The 23878-nt window shown below is 34.8% G+C and overlaps 2 protein-coding genes and 1 pseudogene across 3 annotated transcripts; 2 read left to right on the top strand and 1 right to left on the bottom strand.

The window, feature by feature from the left end:
* The first annotated feature begins 1984 nt into the window (after positions 1–1984).
* Positions 1985–17649, top strand: LOC145791077 (rust resistance kinase Lr10 pseudogene; annotated as a pseudogene). Its single transcript, XR_014330726.1, has 2 exons — positions 1985–3253; positions 14782–17649. The product of XR_014330726.1 is annotated as a rust resistance kinase Lr10 pseudogene (transcript).
* Positions 16380–16766, top strand: LOC145791961 (LEAF RUST 10 DISEASE-RESISTANCE LOCUS RECEPTOR-LIKE PROTEIN KINASE-like 2.3). Its single transcript, XM_082872419.1, has one exon. It carries the CDS (start codon positions 16380–16382, stop codon positions 16764–16766), a length of 387 nt encoding a protein of 128 aa, XP_082728545.1.
* Positions 17650–20515: 2866 nt separating the features above from the next.
* On the bottom strand, positions 20516–21616 carry LOC145791960 (zinc finger BED domain-containing protein RICESLEEPER 2-like). Its single transcript, XM_082872418.1, has one exon. It carries the CDS (start codon positions 21614–21616, stop codon positions 20516–20518), a length of 1101 nt encoding a protein of 366 aa, XP_082728544.1.
* Between the last annotated feature and the right edge of the window lie 2262 nt (positions 21617–23878).

The raw sequence follows: 23878 nt of genomic DNA, 5'->3' as shown, positions 1-23878 counted from the left end.
ATTTTGTATATATGTATACCTTAAAAAATTGACAAGTATTATATAATTATTAATTTTAACTTGTGATTTGGACAAAAAAAATAAATTAAATTGAAACTACACTTAAAATGTAAGAATCAATTTGTTTAACTTAAAATTATAAAAATTAGAATAGAATTTGAATTTGAATTAAACTACAGAGATTGAAAAAAAGTAATTAACTCATTTTTTTTGGAGAAACAAAATAGAGAAACTTATTGAAAAGTCCTATTTTGAGACCTTCTGTACCATTTGATTCTACGTTTTAAATTGTTGATTAAGGAGTCCTTATTAGATGTAGTGTGTGACCTGTAAGTCCTTTTTCAAACTTTGATGGGTATTGGTTAGATAGATATACCCTCACTAGTTAATTGGGGAAGTTTTTTTTTTTGGGGAATGTATGACATGTATAGTGTGGTACTGTAATGTGACAGGTATTAATGTGACACTCCAAAAAAATTAAAAACTCCTTAGTGTATTTTTTCCAAATGTGACAACGTGGTAGGTATGATATGACACTTAAAAAAAAAATTTCTTAGCGACAACATGACGGGTATGTTGTGACACTCTAAAAAAATAAAAATTCCTTTGTGTATTTTTTCCCCCCTCTAAATATGACATGTAACATTACAATGTAGCAGACCCAATTTGATTGAATTATTGCGTGTCTTCATGTCACGCGACAAAAAGCAATTCGTAAGGAATTCACATCCCACATTGCACGTGTCAAAAATAACCAAACTTTAAAAAGCTACTAATGCCCTTTTTGAACAACGTGACATACAAACACCCTACCACTTTCCTTATACGCCACCTGTCCCCAACTGTACTAACAATGACAAAACAGTCAACAAATAATTTAAGGGACCACTTCGTCACCAAAAAAATGTTTAGGGCCTTATGGATTACAAGTCTATAAAACAGAATTTACTGGTCAATTCCTCAAGAAAATAAAGATATAAGGTGATAATTTTGATAAAGTATAAGTGTAATATAGACATTTTGTAAGTGTAATATAGATTTTACTAGGGGTGGCTGCGGTTCAGTTTTGGACGGTTTGCGGATCGATTTGGACTCCCCCGCATGTATGCGATTTGAGAAAAATTCAACCCGCAACCACCTGCAGTGCGAATTGCGGTTTGTGCGGATAGGGTTCGCCGATATGGGGGCGGTTGCGGACGGTTTGAGGATTGGACTTTTTTCTTTAAAAATTTATTTTGGAACATTTTTTTTTTACCATTTTGTAAATATTTATTTTGGGTCATTTTCCTCCAATTTTCTAAAATGCTCAAACATTAATAATTAATGAATTAAAACTTATAAAATTAAAAATACAACAAAATCAATTCTTAATACAAACAAATCATTCAAAATTTTAAACTTTTAAATCAAATCATAAACTAACAAATGGACATCTTTCAAAATCCTAAATTAAATCATCAATCTCATTCACTATCTACTACCCAACAATACTATTAAAGTAAAATAATTCAAAATCCTAAATTTAACTGAAAGTAATTCTTCATTAATTTTTACATTCATCCAAAATGCAATAAAAAAATAACAACGGTCCAAGTTTAAAAATAAAAATAAAAAAAGTCTAAGTGTGGGCGGGTTTTTGCGGGTGCGGGTTAAACCCGCAATCTGGAATTATGCCATATTCCAAACTGTATCCGCCTACATTGTATCTGCAAAATCGCCCATTTGTATGCAGATCGGTTCGGGTTGAGCGGGTTGTACGGTTCAAATAATCTTATGTCCAATCTTAAATTTTATTATATATATATATATATATATATATGGATCGCATTAAAGGGCCATTTGGGAAGCTAAAAAAAAAAAGTTAGCTTTTATCTTTTAACTCATTTGGAGTCACATCACCTCTCATATTTTTTTACACACAAAAGGATTAAAAAAAAATCAAAAAGAATTAAAAAGTCAACTTTTAACCACCTTCTCAAATCACTTAAATGTTTGTTTGGCATGTGCCAAAATTAAAATAGCAAAAACTATTTTAACATATTATCTTATTTGGGTCACAACCATCTTATTTGGGTCACATCATCTCTTTACCACATTATTTTAAACTCAACTCATATATCACATTTTTTTTTTATAAAAAATAAAAAAATATACTAATCTAACACTTTTCAAATAACCAAGGCCTTGTTTGTCATAAGTTTAAAAAGTCAAAAAGTTACTATCATATTTAAGTCACATCACCTCCTTACTAAACCACTTCAAACTCAATCCATACTCAACACATATTTTGTAAAAAATCAAAAAATATACTAATTTAAAATATCCCAAACAATCTAAAGTCTTCTATTGGCTGACTTGACTTCCTATTTAAGTAGCAGAGAGAGGGAGAAATTTTTACAAAGTTTCCAAATCAATGACGAGCCAAACTGATTCTCTCATCTTCCTCCCAACTATTCTACTCTTCCTAATCGCATCCACCACCTTAATCAATCATACCCAATCTCAAACCCAAGAACAGAGCTCAAATTACGACCTCTGCCCACCATTCAATTGCAGCAACATAACCTTCAGCTTCCCTTTCTCGCCCTTCTCATCCTTCGGCTCGGCCCAATTTGTCTGTGGTCTCCCTGGTTTCCAAATCACCTGCGACCATTCCTCATCCATCCCCAGCAGCATCGAGTTCTCCGGCCGCCACTACCAAGTTAAACAACTCTTCTTATCGGACCTTCTCGTCACCGTCGTCGACCACACGCTAATGAACGAAATTAAATTAGGTTCGTGTACGTCTCTTGAGAACCTCACAAATTCAATTTCCAACGGCACCGTCGGCGGCGGCGCAGCCCTAGCTCTTCCTGTGGGAGGTGTCAACCTCACCGTCTTCAAGTGTCCGAATGTTCTCCCCAGTAGATTCTTTAATGAAGTTGTGGGTGATTACAGTTGCAAAGATGGGAATTACTGGGCTTACATTAGGGGTGGGAGTACTCGTCGGCCTGTGGGTCCGCAGGAGATGCCGATTGGGTGCGAGCATGTGAGTTTGCCTGTGTCTGGTGCAAGCTTGCCTCTGCTTAATAATATCACCAACGGTAGTGGTGATGGTTCTCAGATGCTTCTTGCCAAAGTGTTGAGTAAATGGGTTTCAGCTGGGATGGCCTAATATCACCGACTGCGATGTTTGTCAGAAGACAGGTGGACGGTGTGGATACGACGGCAGCTCCAGGAGAATAGTCTGCTTCTGTCAGGGCGGCTGTATTAAGTAAGTGCTTTTCCGAAATTCTACACCACACATTACTTCATACTTTTGATTCTATCTACGTCATTATTTTTTAAGTATAGTGCTATACAAATAAAAAAAAAAAATTATATATACTCTACTCTTCCAAAATAATGGGTTTTTGAAGAATTTAAAGTAGCGTTGGGTAGAATTTTTTAAATATGATTTGAAAAAATGAGTTGTATATTGAATTTGTGAATTTTAGAATTATGATTTGAATGTAAAAATTTGTTTGGTGAATGAATTTTGAAAATAATTTTGAATTAAGTGAGAAATTTTTGATGTGACATATAATGTTTGATACAAAAACTTATAATTCATAACTAAACGCACAATTTAAAATTCTATTAAAACTCATAATTTTTTTTAAAAAATTCGAAAAATATTTTTTTTTGAATATATAAAAATTAACATGTCATTTGAAAAAAAAAAAATGCACTGTTCTAGTCAATCGGCCGGACGACAGGTGGGACGACCAGTTAGGCCAAATTTCATTTTTTTTTTTTGAAAATCCCACCTGGCACAAAGTTTTCTGTTTGTTGTGAAAATATAGTTTGAAAACCCTATCCAAACATGATATTAGAATGTGTGGGTAGAATTATGATTTGAAAATCATTCCAAACACAGCCTAATATTTTTTAGTAATATAATTATTGCACTTTTAAAAAATTGATTTTTTAAAATTACCAGTTGATAGTACATTTTTTTGAGGAATATCAATATCATAATTGTACTTTTTAGGTTATTAATGAATTTAAAAGAATGGCAAAATAAGAAATTTATATTATTTTTGTACTTAGGCCTATTTTGGGAATGTGGTAAAAATCAACTTTTTTGCTTTTAACCAAGATTTTTGAATTTTTCATAAAGTGATTTGAGAAGTTGATAAAAAGCTGTTTTTTTACTTTTTTAGATAATATTTTTCTAAGTTGTCATGTCATGGTGTACAACTATAGAATTACCAAAATGCCCTCACCCAATATAATATATTGGCCTGTATGATCCTGCACCAATCATGAGGGTAGTATTGTAATTTCATATAATTGATTATAATCACAATCCCAACTCAACTTTTGCTCCAAAACGCTGGCGTCTACGGCGTTGGCGTTCTCAGCAGACGCAGCGTAAAACTCTGTTGCCAAAATAGCACTTAATTTTTGAAAATGGACTAATATTTTGAGACGGAATGAGTAATTTTTATACATAATTATATAATTCGTTGTAAATTTTTTATTTCAAAATAAAATATCACTAAAAATGAATTTATTTATAATAATCACTTTGTCACATCATTTTTGTTAATTTTTTTTTTTTTTTTTTTTTTGGGTATGAATTTGGAATTTTTCATTTTTTAAATAATACCAAATTGGTCTCATTTTATCTTAACCGCTGCCATCACTGGCTGTCGATCGCTATTCCTCCTCAAATGTTTCCCCTGCTTGTCACAATCCCCTGATTGCCCCTACTTATTCGCTCCCCTTTAGGCATTGCCCATATTCCACTTTTTTTTCCCTTGTTACCCTACCACCATCGCAATCCCTACCCTCGTGTCCCATTACCCTCTTAGCTCTCCACTGCAACTTCCATCCATCGTGACCATAGATCCACCATTAATGACCATCATAGCCCCCACCCCCTGTGAACTCCACTTCACAAAGAGGAGAGAGAGAGATATCTAGGGTTTCAGCTAACATATAAGAAGAACAAAAAAAGAAAAATGAGGAAGAAGATCACAAGGAGGCACGACAGGGACTAGAAAAGGAGGATGTGGCATCAGGAGAGATGGGAAGGGCCGATGGGGGCTAGAGAGGCGACTGCGCCAAAGACGGAGGTGCAATAGTGGTTAGTTGTAATGTGTACTAAGAAGTTATAGTTTAGGATTTTGTCCAAAAATATAATTTACTTGAGGGACAAAATTGTAATAAAAAAAATTAAAGTTTGGTAGGTACTGTGAAAGGGAAATTCTATTTTCACACACTTAATTACCTCATTGCACATCTTCTCTTAGTACACTCACTTATTAATTAATTTTCTCAATCTACACACTGAAAGTTACAATTATACCTTTCACTCATAATTATTGTACACACACTACTCAACTCTCCTTTCCACACAACTGTTGAGTGACCCTACTTCAATATTTGTAGACCCAATTGAAGACTATTCAAGACCATAGTGTGAAGTGAAAACAAAGGTAGCGTTTGGTAGAGTTTTGTAAATGTGATTTGAGAGTATGAGTTGTATTTTGAGTTTGTGTGTTGTGGAATTATGATTTGAGTGTAGAAAATTTGTTTGGTAAAGAGTATTGAAAATAGTTTTGAAAAGGGTTTTGATTTGAGTGGGGAATTATTGATGTAACATTTGATATGTGATATAAAAATTTACAACTCATAACTAAACATACAACTCAAAATTATTTTAAAACACATAAAAAATTTTAAAAATTTCAGAAAATGTTTTTTCGATTATATAAATCAATTGCAAAAAAAAAAAAATCACTGTTCCGGTCAACCGGTCGGACGTCCCTTAGGCAAAGTTTAAAAAAAAAAAAAATGCTGAAATGCGCGACTGAGACGGAGCAGAGACAGAGCTCTCTGCAGAGCGTTTGAAACGTGATTCCAAAACACTAAACAAACATCATACTCAAACTATAGTGTAGAATCACGTTTTGAAATTACAACCAAACACAGCCCTCCATTGAATACCTCCATTAAAAACCTTATTGAACCTCCATTAAAAACACCATTGAAAATTCTCTAAAATATTGTTGAAAATGAGGCATCTTTCTATTTTGTTATTGCATTTACTATTTTCAGATCTCTATGCACTCAATTGCTATAAAATCCTCGTTTTTTTATTATTTATTTATTTACTTATTTATTATTTCTTTTATGTTTTTCGGTTTGGGAATTTCGGCTCTAATTTTTCGAAATTATATATTTAATTCAAAACTTAACTTTTGAATAAAAGTGATTAGTTCGACAAATTTGTTCCACAAAAAATAAAAAAATTCAACAGTTAATGTCCGAATATAATGAAATAATTCTACATTGGTTGTCTAACTAAAAACCGCGAAAGGAAAAAAAGAGAAGAAGTTATGCACGAAAAAAAACTAACATTTTCACCACTAATAGAGTATAAATTTAGAGATTAAAGCAATATGAGAGTTATTATAAGAGTATTGATTTGCAAGCAATAAAGGAGTATAGAGTATGTAGCAAACAAAGTGACAATAATGGGAAAATTAGAATTTAGTTTTTTTTTTTTTATTCAAAAGGTATACATTGAGAATTTTTTATTTTTAAAAAATGTGTACAGATAATATTTTCATATAATATTATGGGTGCTAGTAGATGTCCATTACGGTCATTTTAGTTTAGAGTATAATTGCCATTAAAATAATATTTTATTAAGTATGTACATTAAGATAATTAGATATGTGGAAATAAAATTTGCCACTGTAAAAATGTGGGTGTAAAAATAGAATTACCCGTATTTTCTTCCCCTCTTCAATTTTTGTGCAAATTCCACGGACCTTGATAATTATCTAGTCCAAATCCAAATCACTAACTCCATTATTATGATAAATTGACATGCGCCTTTCTTAACGTTGCGTTTGGTTAAGAATTTAGGAAGGAAAAAAAAAAAAGTGAAATGTAAATAAAATATACCTATATTTTACATAATTTTACACACATTTTCCTTTTTCTTTTCTAAATTTATTTCCAAATGTGTTTGGTTTGTGTTTGTAGAGTAGTTTTTGAGATACAAAGTACGAAACTTGTTTGGTTTGCCTTTTTTTAGAAATGGTTTTGGAAAATTATTTTGGGGAGAGAGTTTTAAAAAAAGTGATTGATTTGATGTATATGAGAAAGAGAGAGTGATTTTGGAAAGTAGGTAACCAAACAAAATTTTGAGATTTTTTTTGAAAAAATTTGTTTGATTTGATTATTCTTGAAAATTTGTTTGTAGAGAATTTTTTTCAAAATTTTTTCTGAAAAACAAACCAAACAAGGCCAGCATATGGGTCTAAAAAATAGAAAGACGAGAAATAAAAAAGTGAGTGGACATTTTCTGTTAAAAGACAAAAATGTCCTCCATATCATCTTCCCGTTGCACATCCTTTGTAACTTGCATATCCTTTGTAGCCCACCTTTCCTGGCCACAGAGAAATGCCACAAAGAAACCAACAGCCAAAAAGAGGGGGAAACCTTGTAAAAATTCGCAAATCCACAACACTAAAAATCACATTCTTGACTCAATTCCCATACCAAACCCCAAAACTCTAAACAATCACACACACCCAAAGTTTTAAAAGGTTTTATCTCGGCTCATTACGTTTCAAGATTTTAATTTTTAGGCTATATTCTTTAAAGGCTTGCACATCATAGTAAATTAAGGGTAAAGTACAATATTAAAAAAAATGTTAATGACAGCTCTCTGATGGATCCCTAACAACGTGAGTTAAAGTGTAATGCGACTCAACGGAGGTCAATATAATTTCTTTAAACTAATGAGGGCCAGTTGTAATTTAGGCAATTGTTGTTGTTATTCGGCCTTTTTTTGTTTTTCTCCTTTCTTTAATTAGTTTACATTACACATAATTCAACCATGTAAGGTAAATTTTTTTTTCTCGCATGAGTTATTCCAATCATATTGTCCTATTTTAAATTTTGAAATTTCATTATTGCGTGCTACATTTATGATGAGCAAGAAATTTCTAAACTTTCTAGTTTGTATATAAAAGATGTTTGTATCAGCACGATAGGAGTCACCATAGGGAGTTGGGGTTCCTTTTATGCACCCAACACAGTAGGTACTGTGGTGCGGCTTTATGGGCTTATTTTGGGATCTGTTTTTATAATTTGAACCGTTCACATTTGAGAATATATTGAGTAGAATATACCTGTAAAAAATTAAGTTAATCAGATATCGTTAACCTTTTCATCCACTCACATTTGTATTCATTTTAATACTTTAAATCACAATGTCATTTATTTTTGAAGATACAAATATGAGTGAATGAAAGGGTTAATGATATCCGATTAACTTAATTTTTTTCAGGTATGTTCTACTTGATATATTCTAAAACGTGAACAGTTCGGATTATCAAAACGGACCCCGAAATAAGCCCATAGGACCGCACAACAGTACCTATTATGCACCCAACACAGTATGCTCCCCAAATCTGTCACACGATTGTTACGCTCATTGTTTTCACTCTTGATGAACCTATTGTAAATAAGTTGCTTCCTTACGGAGTTGGAGTCTCACTGTTGTGATCAAAACTTGTCTCTTCCATACTCTCTTTCTACCTATTGTAAAAATAATTTTAAAAAAAAGAAGAAGAAAAAAAAAGGTTATGTTCACACTTAATATCATCCTTGCTTGTGCACGTTATAATTCTGGACTTATAATGGTGTATTTGGTTTGTGTTTTGAGATAAATTTTCAAAAAAAAAAAAAAAAAAAAAATTGGGGAGAGAGTTTAGGGTAGTGTTTGGCTGAGTTTTAAAATTATGATTTGAGAATAGAGTTGTAATTTGAAATCGTGCGTTTTGAAATTATGATTTGAAAAAAGAAAATTTGTTTGGTTATGAATTTTGAAAAGAGTTTTGGAATTTAGTTTTGCATTGAGTTTTAAATTTTTGATATGACATATGAAATGAGAAAAGTTGTTTGGTTATGAGTTTTGAAAAGAGTTTTTAAAATTTAATTTAAAAATTTATAACTCATAACCAAACACACAACTCAAAACTCTATTGACAATTCTATTCAAAACTCATAACCAAAATCTTTTTAAAATTTAATTCAAAAAAATAATGTCATTTTGGTCTAAAAAAATAATTTGCATATTTAAAAATATCAAAAACAAATATAATTTTTTTTTTCTCCAAATAACAGGCGGCAATTGACAATTGCAAAAAAAAAAAAAATGTACTGTTCCGGTCAACCGGCTGAACATCCGAGAGGATGTCCGGGTGGATGACCGGGTAAACAAAAAATTCAAAAATTGTCTAGTTTACCAAAATGTTTTCAAAATGTGTTTTGAAATTGATTTGGAATCATAATTTGATAACTCTTACCAAACATAGCATTCAAATATAAAGGTGGAAATTTGATTTCAAAATCACACCAAACACTGTTGGGATCTGGGATCCCGCCCAAGACCTTATAGAAATCATTGCAAGCAGAAAAACACACCCACACATAAGGAGACACAATATTTTACGTGGTTCGGCCCAATGCCTACGTCCACGGGAGAGTAACCGGTTATCACTATACCAATGAGGAGATTACAGAAAGATTACAATAGAGGAGGAGCTCACACTCTCCTCACTCAGCCACTCACCCGTCTCCCTCGCTCACACCGAGGGTGACGGTCTCTCCGCCTCACATCTCTCGCACTCTTTGTTGTCTCACGGTTTGCTCACACTTTGCTCTCTCCTCTCAACCTCCATTTATAGGTGAGGGAGTAGGTGGGAGAGCCTTTGGGCAGCCTCCATGCTTGACTTCGGCAGCCTCCTTCTTTGACATGGTTGGTAGCCTCCTTCCTTGACCTTTGTGTGTGTTCCCATGGAAGAGAGACACCTCCTTTACATGGGGTGAATTCAACAAATCACCCCCTCAACCCATGTGAGGTGATCCACTGCACATACTGCTGCTAATCTTGTCACGCCCAAATTCAACATAGTTTGCATCTCCTCACTGAGACGCTGCATCCCCTGAAGCTAGAGATAAAACACCAGAGATACAAGAGGAGGAGGGAATCCGACATCCTCAACTCAACTCACACCACTCTCTGATTTGGAGAGAACCGCTGCTCCTATCTCCTACAGATCTCTTCCACACTTTCTGTCTCGGATGTCTTCAGCATAGTCTGCATCTCCTCACTGAGATGCTTGCACCCCCTGAAGCTAGAGATAATACACCAGAGATATAAGAGGAGGAGGGAATCCTACATCCTCAACTCAACTCACACCACTCTCTGATTTGGAGAGAGCCACTGCTCCTATCTCTCACAGATCTCTTCCATGCTTCTGTCTCGGATGTCTATACCTGCTATGCTTGAACTTGCGCAACCAAGATATCCGACACCCCCTGATTGGATGTCCTGCACCCCCTGCTTGGATGCCCTTGACTATCATGCAACTCCTTGCATGATGAACACTGGAGCAACTAGAAAACTTCAGAGTTTGACACATCAACATCCTCAAGTTTCCTTGCTCGGAGCTTATTTCTGAACAACCAGCCTTTGCCCTTCTGCACTTCTGAACAACCTCCTGGCGTTTCCACATACGCTTGTTGTCTGTGCCTTTGCAATCCCTGATTTGCTGTCCAGTAGATTGATGGTTGACAGTAGCTCCATCTGTCAAAGCATCGTCAGCTATGCAATTCCTTGCATAGTGCCCGTACCCATGGCTTCTGGTCTCCTTGCGTCGAGCTCGCCTGAGAGATCCGCATCAACTCTATCCTCCGCTGCCATGGAACTAAAGAAACCACCATAGAGAAATAAGACTTGCCACTCCTTGGCACGCACTCTTGCGTTTTACCTGTCTCAATTTCTCTGTCTGGAAATTCCTGTGAACTGTCAACAACCCGCTGCTGCACACTCTTCTCGCGCCTCTGTACGACACTCTAGCGTACCCTTGCACTGTTGCACGTCTGCAATTGTACTTCTGCGCTTAGTATGCTCCTCTGCAACTATTGTTCTACATGTCCACATACCATTAGTACCTTCTCGTATACAGTAGCTCCAACAGCCACAGTATTTCCCTGAGCCTGTACTGGTTGCCAAATCATCTATCCGTCGATGAATGGTCTTCTCTTTTGATTGAACCAGATCCTCCGATCACCTCAACAACCAGGAAAGTTCCCAGGAAAGACTGGTGGGGTCACAACCGGTCCCACTTAAGAACCAGTCTCCTTAGACAGTGTCTTTTTGACAGAACTTTCCTAGACCTTTGAGATAATCATGTCTGCAATCCTCTGATCGCCCCTGACCAATCCTGATCTCCCTCGATCTGCCATTTGATCAAGCCTGATCTCCTCTGGTCTTCAATGATCTATCTCAATCTGTATCTGGTTGTCCAATCTGGTCAGAATCTGCCCATTCTAACCTCTTCAGTGAATCCGCAGCGTTCCACAATATCCGGCAACCTTCCTTCGAGTATTGAAGATGGCAAACACCCATGTTTTGACAATCTTTCCAAACCGTTCAGAATTTCACTATTCTGTCCTCGCGGTTGCGTCCGGAGCGGTCCGTTTAGCTAGGACCAACCTTCGCTGCATTTCCAGGGACCTCACTGAAAAACTTTCCCCGAAAACTGGGCCACACCACAATTTTCTGAAAATTCTGGGCCAAATTGCAATTTTCAGAAGTTCAGGGAATATTCCGTGTACCAACAGAATATTCCGTCCACTGCCCTGACGCCGTCTGCCACTTTTAAAAAAAAAAACTTCTTTTTACAGAAACTCCATTTCCAAAATCTGACCGTACAGATGTGTCCGGAATACTCCAAATAGTCGGAAACGACTATTGGATCACCAAAAACGGACTCCAAATGGCTTCGATCTAGCCAAAACATTTTGTACGCCTCAGATCTGCGGCTGCACCGTAGCCGCGAAACACAGGATTCTTCCTCCTGCGGATGACGTGGCAGCTGACGTGGCTGCTGACGTGGCACGCGCGTGCCACACACGCGCCTCCCCCACTCGTCTTCTTCCTTCATCCGCGCGTGGGGCGCGTGCCTGAGACTGGGACGACGCGCCGGCTGCCTTCACGGCGCGTGGCGGCGCGTGGAGAGACTGGGCCTCACGCGCCTTCTTCAGGCGGCGCGTGGGGGCGCGTGCCAACTCCTCTGGGTGTCTGCTTTATATGGTTGGACTCCTCTTCTCGAGCCCTTGCTCCTGGTATGCTAAAAACCTGATTTCGAGCAACTTGATTTCTGGGCAGTTTCGGACAACACGCTGTTTTTGTTCCGAAACGCCACCGACGAGGCTCTGATACCACTTGTTGGGATCTGGGATCCCGCCCAAGACCTTATAGAAATCATTGCAAGCAGAAAAACACACCCACACATAAGGAGACACAATATTTTACGTGGTTCGGCCCAATGCCTACGTCCACGGGAGAGTAACCGGTTATCACTATACCAATGAGGAGATTACAGAAAGATTACAATAGAGGAGGAGCTCACACTCTCCTCACTCAGCCACTCACCCGTCTCCCTCGCTCACACCGAGGGTGACGGTCTCTCCGCCTCACATCTCTCGCACTCTTTGTTGTCTCACGGTTTGCTCACACTTTGCTCTCTCCTCTCAACCTCCATTTATAGGTGAGGGAGTAGGTGGGAGAGCCTTTGGGCAGCCTCCATGCTTGACTTCGGCAGCCTCCTTCTTTGACATGGTTGGTAGCCTCCTTCCTTGACCTTTGTGTGTGTTCCCATGGAAGAGAGACACCTCCTTTACATGGGGTGAATTCAACAAACACAACTTAGAAATTTTTTTTGTTTGTTTGGGTGTATATTTTGAAAATAGTTTTGAAGTTTGGGATGACTTGATATTTTATTGTAGTTGAGTAGATATGTGTGAGAAAAAAATGATTGAGTAGGAGAGAGGAGAGAGAAAGTGATTTTGAAAAAAAAATTCAAAAAATTTGAACCAAACAAAATTTTGAAATTTTTTCTCAAAAATAATTATATCTTGAGATACAAACCAAACAAATCCAAAGATTTTTGAAATTCTTGTGTTTGTGGCCTTATTTTTTAAAGCTAAAAGTCATTTGAGATGCATGATTGAACAACATTGATTATCAAATGGGTTAAATTTATCCAGTATGCTCTAATTAAGCATATAACATTAATTATCACTTTCTCATCCTTTTTTTTTTTTTTTTTAATAATTATTTTTATAAATTTTTTATTTATCACTTTCATACTTTTTGTTTCTATCAGCCTGTAGATCTGCATATGACATTTTTCGAAGATAAAAATGGCATATGGTAAAATGCAAGAAATTTAAGACAGTTGTAAAAACTTGGGTAAATTACACATGCACCTCTTGAAGTTTGGATTTAATACATGTTAGTTCCTAACATTTGGAAAATTACACTAATCTCCTATCATTGTAAATATTTAGGCGGAATAAAGATATTGATTTCATGCACTCTCTCTTTTCTTGCTTTATTTTATTTTACTTTTTTTTTTTTTTTTTCCTTTGCTTTACTTTTTTTTTTTTTCAATGTAATTTCCGTTGTTTAATAGATGTTGTTGCCTTTATATAAGTAAGGGGTCTTGTGAAATGAGACTATTAACACAGGGATGAGAATGTAATTTTCAGAACGTCAAGGGGTGAATGTAATTGGACCAAATCCCAGGGGTGTTAGTGTAATTTACCCTAAAAACTTCCCATGGATGAGAGAGAAGGAACAGATCAATTCCACAATCAATTTCCCTCCAAAACACATGGAACCTCAGTTTCATAAGCGCACTCACATTGCTCACATGAGAATTTAAATCAACAACTTTTATTAGACAATGTTGCAAACATGTAAAATGCTTAATTGAGTCGAACAGTGATGATGATTTCAGGCATTTCTGTGCCAACAATGGTAGAGAAGTTTATTCTACTCTTTACTAGAAGAAGAACACTCCACTCAACTAAACCTTTGTCCCAATTATTTGAAGTTGGTGACAGGAATCCATTTCTTTAGAACTATAAATGCTCTTTACCTAAGCTTTTATTGATATTTTAATTGTGGTTGGTTGACGCTGAATTTCTAAAACCTTTTCATTCTGTTTCTTTTCTTATCTTTGAATAATTTATGACTTTTGTTTGATAAAGAACTTTCAATCCTCATTTTTACACTCAGCATACTGTTTACTTTTAAGATTCCATCCTTGGACCTTGCAGGCAAAAATCAAATAGATGGAAGCTCATTGTAGGTATACCCTCATTCTTGTGGAAACCTGGCAAAGTAAGAAATTCAACTTAACCCAAAGCATCTCATAATGCTACAATGTTGTTTCACGCCAATTTCTCTGGCAATGCAGCAAGAATTCACCATCTTGTGATGAGCAATGAATAATTCATTTCTGCAACAACAGACCAACATTCTATTGGAAGTAATCAATCATTCTTGACAAACCCAAGCTCCCATTACTAACCTAGGCAACTGAATTTCAATTAGGCATTATATCAACATTGAACTTGATTTACGAGATTGAGGCACATCATGTCAAAAATTGATTTTGGGGCTATTTGGTGCAGCTTATTGCAGTTTCTTATAGCTTTTGCTATTTTAGGAATTTGCTAGTATTTGACAAAGTTTTTGTTTACAACTTTACAAAGCGAAAATAACTTAAATAAGCTGGGAAAAAAAACTGATTATTGAGAAATTAGTGGGAATATAATTTTGGCTTCTACTTTTTGATTATCGGGTTTTTAGCTTACAATAAATTGCACCAAATGGGCGATTAATTCATTATTTATTCTTTGCACTTTTTGTAGGTATTGCAACTGGAAGCATTTGTGCTCTGCTTGCTGTAGTCTTATTGCTCATGTTCAAGTACAAAAGGAGAATCGCTAGAATCTTCAAGCCATCATATTTTGGAAAGAATCAAACGACAGGAGATGAAAGAAAAGCAAAGGAATTCATTAAGAATTACCAATCAACTTTACTGACAAACTACTCATACAATGATATAAAGAAGATGACCAACAACTTCAAAGAAAAATTAGGGGAAGGTGGATATGGAAATGTCTTCAAGGGAAAGTTGCCACCAGATGGCCGGTTCATTGCTGTCAAAATGCTCATGGATTATAGAGACAACAGCCAAAATTTCCTTAGCGAAATCACCTCCATTGGTAGGATTCATCATGTTAATGTTATCCTTTAGTAGGCTTCTGTTGGGATGGCTCAAGACAGGCTCTTGTTTACGAGTACATGCCTAACAAATCGCTAGGGGATTTGTTACATAAAGGGGAGGTAAGTGTTTCATTGGAACTTACACGATTACATGAAATTTCCATAGGAGTTGCACATGGACTAGAGTATTTGCACAATGGTTGCGACTCACGAATCTTGCACCTTGATATAAAGCCTCAGAATGTGTTGTTGGACCAGAATTTTGATCCCAAAATTTCTGACTTTGGATTGGCAAAAGTATACTCTCGAAATCAAAGTGCAGTCACGATGACAAAAGCAGGAGGAACCATTGGTTATATTGCTCCCGAGATCTTGTTCAGAAATCTTGGCAAACCTTCTCATAAATCAGATCACTACAGCAAAAAGCAGTTTTGGCGACCAAAAATGTAAATTTCGTCGCTGAAAGAAGGACAATTGGCAACTAAAATTGAATTAGTAGCCAAAAGTCTTCACTTTTGGCGACTAAAAATCAGATTAGTCGCTGATTACATGGGTTTTAGAGACTAAAACAATTTTAGTAGCCAAAGGTGAAGGTTTTTGGCGACTAAAAAAGATTAGTAGCCAAAAGTATAGGCTTTGGTGACTAAAAAATAGTTTGGTCGCCGATTGTAGGTGTTTTACCGACAAAAAAAAATGTTGTAGCCAAATGTGAAGGTTTTTGGCTACTAAAAAGTTTTTAGTAGCTAAAAGTGGACAATTGGCGACTAAAATTGAGTTTAGTCGGCAAAAGTGGTGGTTTTGGCGACTAAAAATTAGTTTAGTCGCCGAAAGTGATTATTTTTAGACGGAAATTAATTTTTTTAGCGACTAAATTATTGGTAGTAGCCAAAACTAAGGTTTTTGGCGACTAAAAAAAACTTTAGTCGCCAAAAGTGGCTCCCTTTTTTTTTTAATAATTAATTTATTTTTTACATAAATTAATATTGAATAAAAATAATTATATTTATATACATAGTTTTAAATTAATACGGGTCAATATACTATATAAATAATATATATTGCATATATATTCATGTGGTCTTATGGTGGCATAGTGGAGGGAGTGTGTTGGTAAAGGTGTACAAAGTAGAAGGTCCGTGGTTCGAATCTCAGAAAAAGCAAAAAAGTTGGTCATTTTTAGTCGCCAAAGGTGCTTCTTCTTGTAGTGGATGTTTATAGCTTTGGAATGTTGTTACTAGAAATGGTTGGTGCAAAGACGCATGCCCAGCCAGAGGCGAACACTTCAAGTGAAGCACAGTTTTCGGGTTGGATTTATGACAAGCTCATGATTGGTGAAGAAAGGGACAATATGGAGCTTGAAGATTTTGCTGTTGGAGAGGAAGTTTATATAGCGAGGAAGATGCTCAAGGTTGGGCTATGGTGCATCCAAATAAATCCGAAAGATCGTCCCTCCATGACAAGAGTGGTGGAAATGTTGTGTGGCAATGCGGAAGCCATTGAAATGCCTCCAAAGCCCATCTTCTTCTCACCTCCTCGCAAGCAACTTGAGCAGGAGACTATTATTAGCTCCAATGAAAGCGAAAGTAGTGTCTTAGCTCTCACTAGCTCTCGCAAGTGGGAGCCCTGAAATGTAAAAAAATAGAACCCAAATGACCAAAAAAAGAAAGAAGAGTTGCCTAGGGTTGTTTTGAGGATGATGAGAATCATCTTCATGTGGTGGTGAAGATGATTGGAAGATGATGAGCCATGGTCTTCTTTCAAATCATTCAGTTACTCAACTCAGTTGAACAAGCATTGATGTTTCCCACTTCATCTTCTCATTCAGTGACAATATCTCGCAAAATTTGACAAGGGGGTAATTTTATTTCCATATATTAATTATTTTCAGTTCTCAATCAAATTTATCTTAATATAATTTTGTCTTAGAATAAAAATATTATAATACTCTTATCTTTTTTGATCCAAACTCTAATTCTAAAATACTATAACCATTCTCTATCGCCAGTGCCACCTCTCTCCTCCGCCATCCCCTCCCATCATCTCTTTCTCCCTCCGCTTGTGACCATCTTCTGTCATGAATTATACACTCTCACAAGCCGTGAACCATCCACTTTCTAGGTTACTGTGGAGATCTAGGATGGAACTTGGAAGGGGATAAGTTAGGAGTAGTGGTGATGATGGAGAGCTAAAAGTGGCGGCAAGGAAGAGTAGGTGGATGGAAGAAAAATTAAGGTTTTGAAATTGAAAATGATATTATTATTGAAATAAAGAGATGTGCACTGAGAAATTTTAGTTTTTTGATGTGTACTGAGAAAGTGTTCATTAAGTATGTGTATGGAGATGAGAGAAATTTGGGTGTGTTTGATTGGACGGACTGGATAAGTGGGGATTAGAATCCATCGGACTTGAATCCTGGGATTGTGAATCCCCCGAACTATTTTGTTGGATTGGATATGTATTTTGTGTTTATTTTCTCATGGGATTAGATGTCTAGAAATGACTATTTTTAGTAAACCCAATGTTTGGTTAGACCGATTGGATATGATAAATGAACAAAAAACTATTTTACCCCTTTTCAATTATTTACTAAGTAATTGTAATATTAAACATATCTTTAATGTTTTAATTATTTTTAGCTAGATTAAATAAAAATTTATTTTATGTTATTTTTTACACAGTTTAATAAATTTATTTTTTAAAAATTAAATAAATAAAATATCAATAAAAATATATGCTATTTTTTAATTAAAATTTTAAATAAATTTGTTTTTAAAAATAATAATAATTAAACAATGAAATTAAATAAAACATATACTAAAATTTAAATAATAAAATTAAATAAAATATAAACAAAATTTTAAAATAAAACATCAATAAAAAGTTAAAAAAAATTATTTTATTTTTAAATTGAGGCATTTAAATTTTATTGAATTTTACTAAATATAATGTATAATTAAATAGTAGAGGGTCAAAATGGTCATTTTACCACCTAATCCCAACAGTAAATAATCCTTCCAAAATTGTCCCATACCCCCCAAGATAGTATAATCTCCCATATGGAGGATAAAGAGTCCGGCCGGACTCCATGTCCGTCGAATTAAAAAAAAAACGTCGAATAAAGAGTTTCCTCCGGATTACAATCACAATAGTGAATAATCCTCCCCTTATCCCTCAATCAAACACACCCTTTGTGTAGTTATAAAATTACTCTTGACAAAGGCAGAAGCAGTTGAATGAAGTTACAAATCAGCCCATGATTAAAGAGAAAAGAGGGACCACCATGATTGGCTAATGTAAGTAGTCAAAAGAAAGGGGACTATAAAAGGAGTAAAAAAAGTTTAGAGATCTTTTGGCCAAATTAAAAAATGTTTTAGATGATAGAGTAGGAGTCATCTTTAATTTACAAATGTATCTTACAAATAGAATAGGAAGTCGCTATTCTCACTCAATTTTTCTCTAAATACACTTTTTTCTTTGTCATTATAATACATAGTTGCGTAATACCTTTTTACACAAAATACACTCTTGAAAAAATCAAAATTTCAAATATATTAATATAACTATGTATAATAAAGATAAAGAATGAAATGTTTGGAATAAAGTGTAATGAGAATAAAGGCTTCCATAAAATAAGATGTAAATTAGAAGTATTGCAACAAAGTTAAATTTTTAGTCTAATTGCTTGAAGTTCGCTTGAATTTCTTTCACTTGGTTCTTATTTATTTGTTTAAAAAAAAGTCTTTAAATCTGTCAAAGCATTAGAACCTTAACATATAACCTGATTCTTGCTTAGAGAATTTGTGGTAAGGAGGCACTGTCAATTCACAATCTAACAATAAATCTACTAATCGTTATATAAGGAGTATGCCCCATTTTTGAGCTCTATATACGTATATTTATTTGAGAAATATTATACAAATTAAATTTTTATGTGACACATGCATATTATATTATTTAAGTTATCTTACATATTTCAGAAGTTTGATTCATTATTTTTTTACATGACAAATAATTAGTAAAAAAATTATAAAATTTGTTACTGTTTATATCATTTTTTTCTCAATTACACTACAAACACATGACAAATCACACACTAAACCACGAGTAATTATCATGTTCTCTCATAACATTATGTGGTGTATTCATTCAATAACATAGAGCTATGGCTAACATGGCTTGAAAAACAAAAATAATGTGACTAAATGAGGAAACATCACTGGTCGGATACACGATCAAGGTCATGTGACAATTGCTTTTTTATTTTTATTTTTTTTATGTTATTTTTTAGTTTGAGTTATTGATTACTGTCAGTTAGGGGTGTCCGCGGTTCGGTTTGGGGCGGCTTGCGGTTCGATTTGGACTCGTCCGCATCTATGCAGTTTGGAAAAAAAGTCAACCCGCAACCGTCCGCAATGCGGTTTGCGGTTTGTGAGGATAGGGTTCGTGGATATGCGGGCGGTTGCGGACGGTTTGCGGATTGAACTTTTTTTCAAAAATTTATTTTTAAACCTTTTTTTTCCTCCCATTTTGTCAATCTTTATTTTAGACCTTTTTCCTCATATTTTTTAAAATGCTCCAACATTAATAATTAATGAATTAAAACTTATAAAATAAAAAACGCAACAAATTCAATTCGTAACCTAAACAAATCATTCAAAATCTACATTCATCATTAACTTGCATTCATCTTACATTTATCATTCATAACCCAAATAAAAAAATCCTACATTGAAAATTCTACATTCATCATTCCTAACCCAAATACAAAAAAAGAAAAAAGAAAAAAGAAAGAAAGAAGTAATTCTTCATTAACTTACATTCATCCAAAATGCAAAAAAATAAAAATAAAATTTCATTAACTTACATTCATCCAAAACCAAAATGCAATTAAAAAAAAAAATTATTGTCAAACTTCATTCAATACAAACCCATGAAATAAAATAAAAACATTTCTAAGATATCAAATTTCATCATGAATCACATCCAATCCAACTTTCACAAATTCCAATTCCAATTCCATGCATTTGGTTGATGAACCCTACACAAAAACAAATTGAAAAAATATATAATTTAATCTTCAATTATAGTAAGAAATGAAAAGATAAACAAATGTCTATATATTGCATCTCAATATAGTAAGAAAATGTGTTAAGTATATGAAAAAATTACTAATGAGCAAATGGATATTAGAGATCAATTATAGCATCAACATTATAGGTTGAACTTGAAGATGAGTTTGACTCCAAAGTACCCAATTAGGAGTCAACAAGAGAAGATTAATAAAACTTACATTAAAAAATAAACAATACAAATAAAAGTGAAGATAAATAAATTCTCATTTACCCGAGTCATATTGCTCAAATTCCTCCACATCATCTATCGCCTTTCGAAGAGAAATTGGAAGGTTGCTTCGAAGCCAATTTTCAGTACATATAAGAGCTTCAACCATAGAAGGCGAGAGTGAACTACGAAATGGGTCAAGAATACGCCCTTCCGTACTAAAGCCGACTCCGATGCAACAGTAGAAATAGGCATGGCCAACACATCCCTTGCAAGTTGTGATAACACCCTATATTTGGTTGCATTCACCTTCCAATAATCCAAAATCTCAAATGTTTGATTCTTTGCAAAATGTTCAACCTTGGATAAATATTGTTCCAATTCCGACTTAGATCCACTAGTGCATCGCCCCTCCAAATAGGAATTAAATTGGGAGTCAACTAAAGAATAAGGATCATCATTATCATCATCTTCCACCATATTCACAACTTCACTCACACTTGGAAGTTTCTCATTTAAAGGATAAAGTGTGACATAATGGCTATATAAACGACTCAAACAACTCTTAACCTTGTCTACCATATCTTTCACCTTCCTATTATCTCTAAGAAATAAATTGGAAAAACAAAACTCTAAGTATGTCATTTTTTTGGTAGGATGAAGAACTACCGCAACATACAACAACAAATTGATCTTACTTCCATCCGCCCAATACTTGCTAAACTTTAGTTTCATAGTCTTTGCCATTGTGCTCAAAGTATCATCCTCCTCCAAAATTAATTGGTTAATTTTGCTTTCAATAACAAATATTTCTTTGTAAAAAGCATTGGAAGTAACAAATAGAGACCCCGAAAATTTCTTAGTTGCAACATAAAATAATTTTAGAAACGTCAAAAAAATTCTATATTTTTTCCAATCTAACTCATTCGGACTTCTTCTTATGCCACCATCAACATCCTTGAAATAAGGTTCAAAGTTGGAATCCACAAACTTCAATCGGTTAAAAGCCTTCTCATACTTTTCGGCGGCCTCTAACATCAAATAGGTAGAGTTCCACCTAGTTGGTACATCTAGGCATACAGGAGCTTTTGAATCAAGTTTGAGTGTGGCCGCACACTTCTTAAAAACATCATGCCTATGAAGAGAAGACCTCACATATCTCACCGCAAGTCTAATGTTGGCAATAGAATCATCCATTTCTTTCAACCCATCACTCACAACGAGATTAAGAATATGTGCACAACAACGCATATGAATAAACTCATGTTGCAAAATAGTCCCCTTCCAATCTTTGGTTATCGTTTTCAAATATTGAATGGTAAAATTATTAGAACTAGCATTATCAACTGTTAAGGTGAATATGCTATCAATGTTCCACTCAATCAAACACGACTCAATTTTTCGACCCAATGTTTCTCCTTTGTGATCCTCAACTTGTTGAAAATTTATGATTCTTTTTTTAAGTTTTCAGTTATCATCAATGAAATGAGCAGTCAAACACATGTAACACAAATTCTGAATAGATGTCCAAGTATCCGTAGTAAAGCAAATTCTACGACCCTTCATGGCCTTTTTTAACTTATCCCTTTCATTCTTGAATATGTTGAGCACTTCTCTAAATATGGTTTGACGAGAGGGAATTGGTGTGAATTTGGGTTGCATGACATTACAAAATCTTCTAGACCCAACACCCTCCACAAATCTAAATGGCAACTCATCGATGACCACCATCTCTGCAAGAGCTCTTTTACAAGTATCAAAATTAAAAATTATTGCTACAACCTCAACACCCTCTTCATTTTGTTTCGGTTTAAAATTTAATGTTTGTTGACCATCTGTATCCCTATTTGGATATTCTTTACAATTGGGTATATAACTCCTCAAATTGCTAGTCCCATGAAGTCTAGAGTCAACCATATACTCTTTCTTGCAATATTTACATACAGCTCAACGCTTCCCATCGGTCCCTACATCCTTGTCAAAATGATCCCAAACTGTGAATGGTGCTCTCCCTCCTCCACCCTCACTCTTTCTCTTTGGAGGTCTAGGAGGCTTAGGTTCAGGTTCGGATTCGAGTAAGTGGGGATTCATTTGAGAATTAGAGGATTTCGAAGGTATAAGATTGATTGCAAAAGATTGAATACTATCCTCCATTTAAACTGGATTACAAAATTTACAAATTCAATTTCAATAACAGATTCAATAGTATTATAACAGATTTAATAGTGTTATATGAATTATAATGGTTCAATAACAGATTCTATACAGATTCAATAGTATTTCAATAACAGATTCAATACAGATTCAATAATATGATTCAATACAGATCCAATTTCAATATAGATCCAATTATATGAATTCTATACAGATCCAATTTCAATACAGATTTAAAAAAAAAACAGATTTAATTCCAAAAATTAAATAAAAAATTTCAAAAATTATACAGACACAGACAGATTTATGAACTGATACTCCATTTAATTCAACAGATTTAATTCCAAAAATTATACAGACACAGACAGATTTATGGACTGATACTCCATTTAATTCAATAGATTTAATTCCAAAAATTAACACATACATTAAATCAAAAATTAAATAAAAAAAGCACATACATTCCAAACAAACATAGACAGATCTGTTGCTACCAAAAAAAATTAACAGATATGATATGTTGCAAAATAAATCAAAGATCAGGGCGAGAGAGAGAGAGAGAGAGAGAGAGAGAGAGAGAGAGAGAGAGAGAGAGAGGCTTACCTGTGAGGTCGATCGGTGCGATGAGAGAGTTGGTTGATTGGTCGATTTTGCAATGAGAAAGAGTTGATCGGTGTAGATGCAAAACTAGAGAGTGAGAGACTATGAGATGAGAGAGTGAAGGAGATGTAGACACCCCATTTTTGACCATCTTTAAGACTTGGGCGCCACTAATTGATCATTTGATGGTGCAGGCTATGCTATGCAAATGTCTGATTTCTTTGGCAAGGAGAGCGTCAAATCCCAACCTCACACCCCATTTTTTGATCAAAATAATTTTGACCAAAATGATTTTAAACCTTAAAACCCTCTCTTTCAAAATATTTTTGAAACAAAGTTCCTACGATGCTCCGAGGCTTGTATTTTGTTAAATGTTACGCTTTTCGGTAAACTGAGCAAGGACAAAGTGGAAATGAATGAAAGAGAGGTGGAGTCTTTGAAAAAAATATTTAAAACATCTTATTTACGGGTTTGGAGTTGAAGAAAAGAGGAGATGAGAGAAGAAACCAGGTTAGGGAAGAAGTTGGGCATGAACCGTAAAGAGAGAGTCGAGCAACCCTCGCTAAAATAGGCCTATCCATTTGTACAATTGGATTTCAGCTATGAGGCCACCACCATTGGAAATTGGACTTCCGGGGCTTCATTTTTCACTCAAGAATCTCCTAAAGCCGAGTCCGGATGAGGGAGATATGGTTGGTTGAAGTT

This window comes from Camellia sinensis, chromosome 5, assembly GCF_055761805.1.
Source record: "Camellia sinensis isolate YWXY chromosome 5, ASM5576180v1, whole genome shotgun sequence".
In the NCBI taxonomy this organism is placed as follows: Eukaryota; Viridiplantae; Streptophyta; class Magnoliopsida; order Ericales; family Theaceae; genus Camellia; species Camellia sinensis.
The sequence above is the reverse complement of the archived record's forward strand: the minus strand, read 5'-3'. Positions and strand labels throughout refer to the sequence as shown.

Coding starts and splice junctions, on each gene's coding strand:
- LOC145791961 (XM_082872419.1), top strand. CDS start 16,380: ATGGTTGGTGCAAAGACGCATGCCCAGCCAGAGGCGAACACTTCAAGT.
- LOC145791960 (XM_082872418.1), bottom strand. CDS start 21,616: ATGGATGATTCTATTGCCAACATTAGACTTGCGGTGAGATATGTGAGG.